This window comes from Dermacentor andersoni, chromosome 11 (assembly GCF_023375885.2).
Source record: "Dermacentor andersoni chromosome 11, qqDerAnde1_hic_scaffold, whole genome shotgun sequence".
In the NCBI taxonomy this organism is placed as follows: Eukaryota; Metazoa; Arthropoda; class Arachnida; order Ixodida; family Ixodidae; genus Dermacentor; species Dermacentor andersoni.
In genome coordinates, this window is record NC_092824.1 from 111,264,753 (window position 1) to 111,277,543 (window position 12,791).

The window sequence follows — 12,791 nt, forward strand, 5'->3', positions numbered from 1 at the left end:
TCTAAGTGGAAAATACAAACGTTTGATGGATTTCCTCGAGCAGAATCAAGCAAGCAACCACGCTCGTACGAGCTCTGACCGGTGCAAGTGTACTGGCGGTTGAAATGTCAATGTCAGGCGTCGTACTGCTGCTGTTTCTTAATTTAGTTAACTACACAACATCGTACTTTTCCCATGCTTCGAGAATTGAAATACTGTCGTATCTTGCAAAAGAAAAAGGAAATTTTTGCACAAATGTGAAGCAAACAGCAGCTATTTCTACGGTATATCCAAGTCAGAGCCGGCTCGCCAAATATTACCCTTGAATTTTCTGCAGGCGTACCATGCGAAATTCCAGCAGAACCAGTAAACGGCAGCGTCCGAGGAACGGGGTTCCGGTACTCGGCCAAGGTCACCTACGTCTGCAGCAGGGGCTACCGCATACTCGGTTCTGCCGACAGACGCTGCCAAGAGGACGGGCGCTGGAGCGGAGAAGAACCACAATGCGAGAGTAAGACGTCAGTGAGCTGCCAACATGCCTTCTTTACTCACACCGTGCATACCAGCAAGTAAAGTACGACAGGCCCGGAGAAGGAACGCCCAAACTTGCATTCACGAGATCATAGAGGCTATACATCTATGGCTATATAATATAAAAAATGATCAACAGTGGTCGAACCAGGAATGTTGGTGAAGCCGATGTTTCGACGAACGCACTGGTTTTCGTCATGGAGTTTCACGAAGCAAAACATTCCGTAGGGAAACATGGAAGAAGGAAAGAGCTAGGCGTGAGCACTGCAGGCAGGGCTGCAACACGGCAGCCGAACACGCACGCATCTAGTAAAGCGATGAACGGGTGCACGTTCATGATTTTGTTGCGCCGAGTTTTATTACTGAAATAATAAATCTCGTCTTACCGAAGCCGAGGTAAAGTTCGCAGGATTCAACGGATGCAGGTAAAACCTGTAGTTTTGGGACTTTTGGCCTTTCACGTCATCAGATGTGACCTTGCCACGTCTTTCAGTCCTATCGCTATGTATACAAACGTGTTCACTGACAAGATGAAAGAGTTAGTAGTTTCAGAGTTTCGTCCTTCGTACTCGTGGTCTTTCATTATTTCAGTGTTCCAACTACCGGGAACCAAACGTTCTCCAAGCGAATGGAGTGGCTTCGCGCAGAGTTCGCTTGCCAAAGTAGCCAAGGCTGGCTGTGTGGCGTAATGCTCCCTCCTAGTTCCTTTCCTTCCTCCATGGTGGGAAAGCTACTTGATTCACACGTGCAAGGCTCGAACCCACATGTCACGTGTAAACCAGATTGGATATTTTCTATCATACTGCTGATGGTCAAGCAGATTAGTAAGGGAGAGCCCTGGTTCACCCAAAAGAGTAAAAATGACTATCCTAGCTACCTGTGAAGACGTATGATCCGAACGATACTGGACACAGACATGAAAGCAAAAAGGCGATATTTGTTCATTCGGACGACTCTCCATACGCGTCGTCAATTCTCGGTGAAAGAGGCCGGTGGAGACTGTGCCGGTTCTTCCTTAACGCGTAGAGTGCACGCTCCGACGCATCAGCGGAAGATTTTAGGAGAACCTCATGCGTCAGATTATCGATGGCGTCAGTGAGAAATCCGCGCCAGGAAAGTGATTACACTGAATCGAAGGTCTACAGTAGCTACTAGGAGGTATTGAACAGTGGCTGTCCTTCGTTTGTCTGGCAAGAATTCGCCTTCTGTTAATGACACGTAATTCGGACTCTTGAGAGAAGTCCGATCAACAGACGTGTTACACATCTTGAGTATTGGTAAAAAATCTAAACACATATAAAGACACGAAGATATGACACGAAATGTAGTTGCCCGCAGCTAATATTTTACTGAAAACTTGAATTGCGAATTTACAAAATAATGTTTGGCTGCTTTGCCACAAAAGCCCAACACAAAACAGACTATAAGTGCAAGCATGTATAAATAATTTAAGATTATAACAGCCGAATAAGCACTTGTCCCGTCATTCCTCGTTTGTTTTTTCTTGCTGTGCTGTAACGTTACTGAAGATGAACGCGGAACGCCCGTATCTCAATTCTACTACAGGACATTTTACTGTTTCTTTTTTATTTCACAGGCATCACATGCGAGACCCATCCGCAAGTCACAAACGGTGTGCTGGCTCCCTTCAACGAGAGCCAGTTTCGGCCGGGCAGCAAGCTACGAGTCACCTGCGAAAAGGGTTACGAGTTTCGAGAGAGGGAACTCGTGTGCACGGAACACGGGGAGTGGAGCCCTCTCAACGCCATCTGCCAGCCAATCAGCTGCCAGGAACCGCTCACGGTAGCCAATGGTGTCGCGGGACTCGTCTCGGAAATGGACGGTGCGCGCGTCGTCGTGACGGTCACTTACTCTTGCCGCGAGGGGTTTGTGCTTAGAGGTTCGCAGACCCTGACCTGTGACGTAGAAGTGGGGACGTGGTCGCACGACCCACCGACGTGCGAGCGCCTGTCGTGCGGGCAACTCACGAACCTACCGGCAGGAGTCTTGTGTGAAGCTGGTGACAGGCACTTCTTCGGAGACGTCGTGAGGTCGGTGCTTTCTTGGTCTATTGCTTTATCTTTGTCATATGAAAGCGCCCCTTTCCAAACCGCACCTGTCAGTGCAGACGTCTCGCTCGGCCAGCGTAACTATCACAACATTCACAGTAAGTGCAAACTGTACTCATTGCCTGGCCAACAAGCGTGCCATCCACAAGGTCTCAAGGTAAGTGCAAGGTAGGTCCGGTGAGTTGCCTGGCGTCGTTCTTTATCCTGATCTGTAAGCACCTCCTTCAAGCAACTGAAGAACCCATCTTCTAGCAGTCCAGGAAGTCCGTACCCACATGATTATAGGCTAAATGTCATGTTCTCAGCGAGTTAACTTCGTGTTGATACTCTTTCTCGGCCGAAAAATTACAGAATAAGGATTTCTAAGGATCAACATACATATTTGACACTTCAGGCAATCATTTGCCGAAGCATTCGCTAGGTTGGCAGGCAACTATCAGTCTAGTTTAACAAATAAACACTTACCACCACAACATGCCATACTTATTAGTTACGGGTTACCGAAGATATACGTTCTCAACACACGCTTGAATAATTTTCAGAAGAAAAAGAAAAGAACTAATGGCATTCTCATAATCTGTACGGAAAATTCTGGGCGCATCCTAAAGGATGAAGCTTAGAATCTCACAGTATTATGCGTTCGCAGCTAAAATGCCATTTTGTCTTTTCGTATGTTTATCTTGCTGATGTAGCTGTCACTGCGATCTTGGCTACAAGGTTTCTGGTCGCATGGAGATAGTCTGCCTGGCGAACAAGACGTGGTCTTCGTTGGAAGCGACTTGCACGCCTATGAAGTGTCCAACGCCCGCAAATCCTCAACACGGCGAAGTAACTGCCGCGAGCTTGGAGTATGGAGCCATGGCCAATTACCTGTGTCACCCTAATTACACTCTACTGGTGAGACCTCTTTATATGCGTATACGCCCTCCTCTCTCGTAGCATGAAATTATTAGAACGCTATCGTATATATGCGTGCTTCTTGTTGGGCTATAGTTGGTGAAACATAGTTACTAGAGGAGGGCCACAATCTAACGCGCATACACATATGATATAGAGACAAGACGAGCGCCATTATACCTAATTTTAGTAGTGTGTGTACACAGTAATTTACGTCCCTCTTCTAATGACTATTAGAAAGCTGTTCACATGCGTTCTCTGGATGTGCACGTGTTCCCCCCATATCTGTCTCAAGAAAATTAAAAACAGCTAGCGAAAATTCTACCTTGTCATATCACAGAACACCATTTTGTGTCCTCTTCAGGGAACCCGCTGGAGAAGGTGCAGCTACGATGGGTCGTGGAGCGACCACGAACCAACGTGCGTTCCTCTCGAGTGCCCGCCTCATCTACCTGTCGCTAATGGCAGGCAAGTACGAAAAAGCTAATTTCGTTCCCTCGGTCGGGTCACAAGTACTTGCTTTGAAAACGAAATGCCTACGTTGCGATTTCTTTTTAATGCACTAAAACTTTGATTTGGGCGAGTTGGTTCATAGCTATTCAAATAGCGCAGCGCGACTAGGACTGAGACAAAGAAATACAAACCACACCACAAGCGCAATTCTTAATCCATGCCTATATCCGAGCTAAGCTCGGTCCTCCAGGGATGTCGCATTCTGTGCGGGGCAGCGGGAGGCATTGAATGTGACCACGTGATATTAACTGACGTGCACCGAAACATCATTTCAACATGTGTGTTTCTTGTGTGTTTTTGTATTCTGTCCCCCGGTGGAACGCAGCCGCCACGATTTGAGTTCGATTCCGCGACTTCGCACGTGAGGCAGCAAGTGACATATCCGTTGAGTCACCGCGGTGGGTGGCTCATTCTTAATCCATTCTCAACCCATGCTATAAACTTCACGAATCCCGTTGCATGATTACAGCCGATGTCGTACTTCGACGACGGTTTACGTTGTTCAGGGATGCAAAGACTGTTAACCGGCGAGGCACACAAACACACGCACGGGAGTGCTGTTAGCACAACGAGCACAAGACAATTCCGGAAGATTTCTAAAATCTTGGTTTCGTGGTCGAGGCTACCGCGGACAATATCGTGCATAATTATTAACATTGTAAACGTACCTAAAAATTATTTAAATATTAAAACCTTCAAGGATGCTCATCAAACATGCATGTCTAGCTTTGCTGAGAACAGGTCACTTAGGATCTGTGCCCACCCACTTTATTTTTTTGCCTCGTATTGTATTGCAGTGCTTCTTCATACGTCCCACAGAATAAGTTATAAACTCATCCAAGAAGCAGCACTCCTAAAAGCGATTAATAGTTTCAGCGAGACCGAATGTACGCCTGCATATTCTCTCTCGCCAGAGTCACCGGATCGGGCCGGACACTGGGCAGCACGGTCTCGGTCACGTGCTCCCGCGGCTTCGAGCTGCGCGGCGCCTCTGCGCGAATCTGCCACAACGCTGCACTGTGGTCGCCACCCAAGACGCCGTTGTGCGAGCCTGCGCACTGCTCCGAGCCTATCGTGGGGCCGCACGCGGTCCTCTCATACACGGACACTGCTCTGGGCAGCACGGCACGCTTCTCTTGCGCTGACGGCTACGTCCTGGTGGGCAACGAGGCGGCGGTGTGCGGCTGGGGCGGACTGTGGGCGCCGTCGATTCCCGACTGCGTACCGGTGGACTGCGGACCGCCACCCCCGGTTAGATCGAGAACGTGGCACTTTCTTGGGATCGTGTTCTCGGTCGATCGCTATCGGGGTTGAGATCACTTTCGCCTTATAATCGGCACCGAGATGTTACACTTGACACTGTCAAGTTACGCCATGTTGTCAGATTCGCCATTTTGTGGGCTCTGATTGGTTCACAAGGCTACTACGGCTCCTCCGATTGGCTCAGTGAGCCAGCATGGCCGAATTCGACATTGCCCAGAATGTCACCCCCGGCCGAGTCGGTGTCTGCGAGCGACAGCGTTCCTCGCATCCGTGTTCCTCAGCACGCTGTCTTATAGCAGTCTCTTTTTCTTTATATTCATTTTTTGTTTTTATATCAGCCCGCACCATTAATATGTCTTGGCAAAGTGCCAGGAACGGTGTTGCTGGTGGACTCCGACGTGTTCGGTGCCGAGTCACGTGAAATATCGCGAAAGTGATCCTAACCCGGAAAGTGGTAGACCGAGAATATTGCTCGCGGTGTTTATCACTAAGCATGGCTCCAAACCAGAGAGAATTTCGCCATAGGTCACCCGCACTGACCTACTTATGCTTGAATATATATTTTTTCTCTATACTGTAGAATATTTAATTTTTGTAAGTACAGGAATAAACGGCAGGTTAATAGCACTGCGTTCACATCTCCATACCTTTTGTTGAGTTGGTGTCCTTGCGTTTGTAATGCTCCACAGTGCTCCCGCAGTGTGTAATTATAAGTAAAATCGTTTCTATGAATTCCAAGTCACTGGATCGGCTCGCCCAATTGAAGCGCGATGTAATTTTATCCAAGTCATATGAAGCCTTTGAAATGCGGCGATGTTGCAGGCACATACCTACTGCAATAGTTTCCCTGACAGGACCGCTACTATATACTGTTTGCAACACGTCGGAACGCACTTTGGAACTTGCGCATGACGTACGGGGCCAACGTTATTAAAAGCAGTCAACTTGAATAAAAGTGCTCGCACATGCTCGCAATATGCTACTGGTCCTGCACATGCAGATATTTTTCCTGGCGACAGTACACATACCATCCTACTGCTTTGTAGCATTAAGCCTACCTAAACTATTGCAAGAAGTGTGTTGCAGTGGTCGATTCATGGCATTTTACCATAGCAATGAACAAGCACGATTCATTTCGCTCTGTGTAGTTAGAGCACGGACAAGCAGTGGAGTCAGAGAGCACGAAGTTCCAAAGCGTGGCCAAGTACAGCTGCCGAGAGGGTTTTCGTCTGCTGGGCTCTGGCCAAAGAACGTGCACAGCGAACGGAACGTGGAATGGTGACATCGTGTGCGACGTCGTATCGTGTCCCGAGCCAGAAGAAGTGCCCCACGGTACTGCTGTCTACGCAAGCACCACGTACGTGACCTGAAATGTGCTTATATGGCAAATTCAGTTGTTCCTGAACCACGTATATGTACAAAAAGCATTCGACCGGTTGTCAGTCATCTTGACGCGGTGGTGAAAAAGTGAATGCAAGAGTGCAAGAATAAAGAACGAATGCAAGAATGCAATAACCAACGTAAGTGCACTGAAAGTTAATGCTGGCTTGCGCAAAAAGTTGCGAAAGTTCTTAGTTGCTGATAGAATCACCCGGAGGCAGCCTGCTTTGTCAAAACAGACTGTGGCAGTCGCGGAAAGCCGATAGATGTGTACCATGCGGTCTATGTCTATCACCGAATAGCGACTGTGTCTAATTATCTATCACCAAAACTCACACAATCTGCTTGAAAGCTTAGAAATGTGAAACATATGGTTCGCTTCCGCATTTTACATGTTAGTCTTAGTGAAAACCGACCTTACACTTGTCAGGATACATCTCTTCGAAAGAAGGTAGTAGTGGCAACTCCTTGCTAGGGCCTAAGTACTTGTTCAATTTTAACCCCGTTTAAGAGGGAGCTCGTATAACCCCAGTGGAGTGCGTTCACTACGATCAAGGACAACCATAGCAGACTATATATATTCTCTAACGAAAGCACGAGCAAAATGGAAAACTTCCGGCATTTGTCTGCGGCCAATCAAAGGATTAGACAGATTTAGCTTGGCGTTCCACTGAGATCAGTGCGTGGATCACGATGCGGTATGCACACAGCTCCTCAACAGGAACGCTAATGGACGTGTGCGTACAGCGCTCATGCCAGCAGAGAAAGCCAGAACGATGCCCTGGACCCGCCGTGGTTGCTCAGTGGCTATGGTGTTGGGCTGCTGAGCACGAGGTCGCGGGATCGAATCCCGGCCACGGCGGCCGCATTTCGATGGGGGCGAAATGGGAAAGCACCCGTGTGCTTAGATTTATGTGCACGTTAAAGATCCCCAGGTGGTCGAAATTTCCGGAGTCCTCTATTACGGCGTGCCTCATAATCAGCAAGTGGTTTTGGCACGTTAAACCCCATAATTTTTAACGATGCCCTGGCTCCAGCAGAGCCGATCGAGCGCAGAGTGACGGTGCGCTTGCTTGGCTTCGTCGCTTTTGCAACCAAGCGCACTGCGTGTCCCTGGAGACATTCTAACCCTCCACTCACAGGCCGTGCATGCACGTCGATACTTTGACAGCACAACGACAACAGCGCAAACGCGAGTCGGGCGTCCCTATAATTGCTATCGAAATATTCCGAGTCAAGCAGTTACTCTTCATAAAGGAGTGGCCCACACTACATTTGTCCTTAGAGTACCGCAGTCTGGAACTATGGGCCTATCCAAATATTATGGATAAAGCAGTTGATCTTCATAAAGGAGTGGCCGTCACTTCATTTGTCCTTAAAGATAACACAGTCTGAAACTACATGGGCGTTCACGGTAATACTAACGCGAGGCTTTGATTCCGCAGCTATGGTTCTAGCGTTGAGTACCAGTGCGACCCCTGGTTCCAACTGCACGGAGTCCAACAGAGGACGTGCCTTGCCGATGGAACATGGTCGGACTCAGCTCCGCAGTGTCAGCCGACGTCGTGCACAGTGCCGAGGCCAATCAAGCATGGACGGGTCCACACCACGCAGTCCTTCAGTCTGTTCGCTTGCGAACGGGGCTTCAGACTCGTTGGGCCCAAAGCTCTTAGGTGAGCCTTCTCGATACGCATGTGACAGCAGAGCTATTTTATAGCTTCATGGGCAAAATGATAAGGCTAACGCGAACAAAACGACACAGGCAACATCTCGCGCTCTTTAACGGTAACGGAAGGCTCGAAGTTAACTATGTGCGCCAATCGATCCGAAAGTAAGTATGCCCCGCCATGCCAAGCAATTATTTAGATGGTATTTAAAAATTAAAAGAAAGAAAGCCAATGAATCTATAGGCACGTTCCACTTACATGTAGATTACCTGTAACTCGAAGCTGAAAACAAAATTAGAAAGGAAGTGAGATAGAGTTGCGCTAGCATGGCATTCAAACCGCTCTGCGTTCACAGAAGTACAACTCACGTATAGCCATGCAGCTAGAAAATACCAATGAACGCGTTAATATAGAGCTTTAGGTTAGGGGACGCAAACTCCACTGTGAGCCCTTCGCATTCTTTTGCTCGCTTCGGGTTTTTTGTATACTCGGCGGTTTGCGTCCCTTAGGGTGCCTCAATGCGCACCTCCTGCGGGCGAGGAGGACATCGGGGTGGCCTCCCCTAACCTAAAACTCTATTAAATACCTCAACTTTGTATTCCACGCAATAGTCGCGCGACATCGTCAACACCTCACTCGTCTTTGCGTTCTCTTCTGGCTTAGCAAGACCTTCCTGACGTTATCTCACGGCCCCTTTCAGCGTCCCTTCAAGACCTCCGACATCGCACCAACGGCGTACAGCGTAGCCTTGAGTAATGCGTCTGTTCATTCGGGTTCCAGGTGCCGCGCTGATGGAACCTGGAGCGGCGAGCTTCCCGAATGCGTTCCCATGAACTGCTCACTTCATGGACAAGTGGCCAACGGGAGACTAGTCCAGGACGACGCAACGGGGGAGACGGTTCGTGCGTCCTGCGACCCGCGCTACCGGCTGCACGGCGTCGACCGCTGGACGTGCCAGGCTGACGGGTCGTGGATGGTGCCCGGAGAGACCACGTGTCTTCTTGCCGAGTGCCCTCCCCCCGACCCTCCCGTCAACGGAGTCGTCTCGGGAACTAATTTCAAGTACATCGAAAACTTGCATCGACGAACTGGTTAATTAGTCACTGAGGGCGACAGTGATGCTATCATGAGGAGGGCAAAAAGCATACAGCTTTGCAAGTGCAATTTTTTCGCGTTTAAAACGTCTGAGAAAACAAAAATTATTTTAATTGAGGATATTTTCTTTTCTTTTAAGCGAAAAATGAACCCTTTTTGCATCACTTCGACGTGATCATAAAATTAGTTAAGAACCATTCGCTCTTGTTGCAAAACGTTTTGGAAAGCGAATTTTGGAAAGCAAGCTCACCCTCGCTCTAGTGCCGACCTGGAGCGATCGCTGCGTTGCTGTACATTCCAGTGGAATAGAATAGGCCTTTGCAGTCGTTCTTATGTACACCTGTGATCAAAAGTCTGTGAACCAGGGGATCTGTAAAAAAAAAAAAATTCTTTGTTGCTTTGGCATGTAATGTGAAACTGAAGGCTGCAGTTCGGACTTGTTGTTGTAAATATCGAGGTGCATTCGTCAGTTTTATGCTGACATTCTGAGTTGCCAAGAAATTCAGCTTCTTTGCACTACCCTTGGTCCGCAAACTTTTGATCACGGTTGTACAGTAGCGCAAGAAAAGACAACCTAAAACTAGTAAGGTATGAAGTAACTAGCTAAAGAGCACCTCTACCATACAAAAGATTTATAGCTATCAGGCCCAATCACTAATTACCAGGCCTGCCGCGATTACGCGAGCCAGACCGAAATAAGGCATTTAATTAAGGCCGCATTTTACATACACAGAGGTGTCGTTGAGATACATGCTGAAAGTTGAATAATGCAAATCAGTTCCGCGGAAGCCTGAAGGTGGAGGAAAATTAACGAAACGGAACCTTCATGGACTTTCCTCCGCCTTGCGAGCTTACGCAGAACTGATTTGCAAGATTCATCGTCGATATGTTCGAGTTATCAATTCGGCCTCACGCTGCGATGGGCTAGCCTCCTGCTTAGCTCGCATGGTAGAGCGACAGCCCCGATAAGGCGGTGGCACCGGTTTCGATCTCTGCATCAGGACGAATTTTCCAACTATGGAGCTTTCTTTCCGAGAAATACTTTGTAGCTTCGATCGTGCTACACTCACGTGCACGGCAATTTCATTTCATGCTGAAAGGTATAATTCCTCGTTAGTAAATGAATGTACCCATCCGAAGACAAAGAGATGCGTTTCACTTATAATATGCATCGTCAAAAGATGAAAACGAAGGCGAAAAGGCGGCCCACCGGAGCAAATCTGCTGTTTTATTTTTTTATGGTTACGGTAGAAATTTAATTTTCACAAAATCATGCAGGCTTTCCAATCTCTGTATTTCGATTCTAACTAACCTAAATTGTACAATGTTGACATTTTATTCTGCAATTTACTTCGACCTACCCGATTCTTGGCCAATCTTCTAGAGGGGCTAGGTACCAGTATATCACAAGACTCCACATCTGCACCTAAACCTGCTGCGACTTCTCCGTTTCTGCCCTCTCCCCCACGGCCATTCCTTAACAGCATATCGAGCGTCGTCTTCTATCACTGCAACCCGGGCTACACCCTCGACGGCCTGCAGCAACGCACCTGCCTGGACACCGGACAGTGGGAGAGTGACGTGCCAAATTGCAACCCGGTGCAAGGATGCGGCACGGCAGCACGCCCATGTCCAGACTCCTCCTGCCCGGAACCTCGGCAACCCCTCAATGGCCACGTCATCTACGACCGACTCACGGTGGGGGGCATATCCAACTACACCTGCCAGCCCGGGTACCGCCTGTCGGGCCCAACCTCCAGGCTTTGCAGTCGTGACGGACGCTGGGAAGGCAGGGAGCCCTCGTGCCGAGCCAGACGGTGCCCCCCTCTGCAGGTATAGTCTACGGCGAATTTCCCTTAATTAGCCCTAACGCACGGCAAACCAACAGCAACCATAATCAAGATACCGTTGAGAGCTATGACAAGGGCTGCAGCCCTAGAGACTTCTTTTTCAAGGCCCTGGTAAAGTCAAGTTGTAAAGTTGGCACGAGGCTCGATCAGGGTTTACATCAACTGTCCTTCCCGACTAACAGTGATTGCGTTTCTGGTATCGGGTGTCTAAAAGGGCATTGGGCACGTGTACCGCCCCAACTCCCCCCTACAACACCCGCCTGCCCAGCCCTCTCCCCCTATCAAGTTCGTGCCCTTCCCACCCCTACACGGAAAATTCTCGACTATGCCACTGGTTACAGCGGCGGTATATGCCAGGCTCTACATTCAACAGCAAGAGCTATTGTCGGAAGCCTGAACACAGGTCGTTTTATTTTTTCAGTGCTTGTCGCCGTAGCTTGAAAGGTGATGCAAAGATGCTCAATTACTATAACGAGCGCTGCCAGCCACGCCACTGAGATGCCACCATTGTTTATTTAGCAGACTCGAGCTAGTAGCACTCATATAAATCATCAGATATTCGCAGCATAGGCGCTCAATGCTTCGTTATAACGAAGTTCATTCAAATGCCTCTCTGCCAACTGCAGGTCACACCGGAGCACGCCCGCGTGGATTACACGGGATTCACTCAGGGCCACAACGCCACTTTTTCCTGCGACAAGGGTTACTCGGCCAGAGGACTTTCGAGATCCGTCTGCCAGTCCGACGGTTCTTGGAAGCGGGAGGGAATCTTCGAGTGCCTCCGCGACCATTGCCCACCCTTGCAGAGCCCAGCCCGAGGAAGGCTGATCCTGGAGGGCGCCTGGCTGGGCGCCAAGGCTCACTACGAATGCGACGCTGGTCACAATATCCTTGGCGGTGCCTCTCGCGTCTGCGAGCCAGACGGCACCTGGAGCGGAACGGAGGCCTCCTGTGTCCCCCCTTGACGACTCGGAAGGCAGTAGTGCGTCTGTGTTCTTCGCGGAGGACTGTGCACAATGACAGAAACTTGGACGTGGAAGATCAACGCGACTTTAATTGTACACAGGAATTCTAGTACTAGTCTTAGAGAGATATAGAGAGATGTCTTTAACGAAAGCCGGAAGTGTCTGTCTGGACGACAGCCCGGCATTCTACTCCTAGTGTTGCGTGAAAGATATATGTAAACAGCGAGCAGACAAACACGCAAACGAGGCATACACCTATAGGCAAGCACGGACTCAAAATGTTCATAAAGTCGTGAGCATTAGGAACCGTTCAGTGTTATTAATGCAATTAGCATTCTTTGGGAACTTGACCCAGTTTGCGATATGTTTGTGCTTTCCTGCTTCTTTGTCCGTATCTAACCTCTCTACTGCCAACTTGGATCAATGGGTTGTCCATGGTCTAAGGGGTAGAGTATTGGGCTGCTATGCAGGGAGAAATGGAGTCGAAACCAACCGTCAAACCTATTAAGGCCGCTGGGTGTATGTGCTGCTCTTCAGTGAACCTTTCACGCCAACTTCGATCACTGGGTATGTACCACTGGG

At 48.9% G+C, this 12,791-nt stretch overlaps 2 protein-coding genes across 3 annotated transcripts in view; one reads left to right on the forward strand and one right to left on the reverse strand.

The window, feature by feature from the left end:
* LOC126539497 (pancreatic triacylglycerol lipase-like) overlaps nucleotides 1-405 on the reverse strand; it is an 80,081-nt gene extending 79,676 nt beyond the window's left edge. For both annotated transcript variants that reach the window (XM_055075416.2, XM_050186361.3), the window contains exon 1: nucleotides 323-405. The gene's annotated coding sequence lies outside the window, so the exon portion shown is untranslated. The remainder of the gene's footprint in view (nucleotides 1-322) is intronic.
* Nucleotides 1-12,515, forward strand: part of LOC126539617 (sushi, von Willebrand factor type A, EGF and pentraxin domain-containing protein 1-like) — a 50,096-nt gene extending 37,581 nt beyond the window's left edge. Inside the window, exons 25-34 of the mRNA XM_072285239.1 lie at nucleotides 317-490; nucleotides 2,108-2,561; nucleotides 3,272-3,476; nucleotides 3,841-3,944; nucleotides 4,904-5,240; nucleotides 6,401-6,609; nucleotides 8,078-8,305; nucleotides 9,080-9,361; nucleotides 10,879-11,227; nucleotides 11,871-12,515. Coding sequence (XP_072141340.1) covers nucleotides 317-490; nucleotides 2,108-2,561; nucleotides 3,272-3,476; nucleotides 3,841-3,944; nucleotides 4,904-5,240; nucleotides 6,401-6,609; nucleotides 8,078-8,305; nucleotides 9,080-9,361; nucleotides 10,879-11,227; nucleotides 11,871-12,209 — 2,681 coding nt within the window. The 3' untranslated portion in view covers nucleotides 12,210-12,515. The remainder of the gene's footprint in view (nucleotides 1-316; nucleotides 491-2,107; nucleotides 2,562-3,271; nucleotides 3,477-3,840; nucleotides 3,945-4,903; nucleotides 5,241-6,400; nucleotides 6,610-8,077; nucleotides 8,306-9,079; nucleotides 9,362-10,878; nucleotides 11,228-11,870) is intronic.
* The last annotated feature ends 276 nt before the right edge of the window (nucleotides 12,516-12,791 follow it).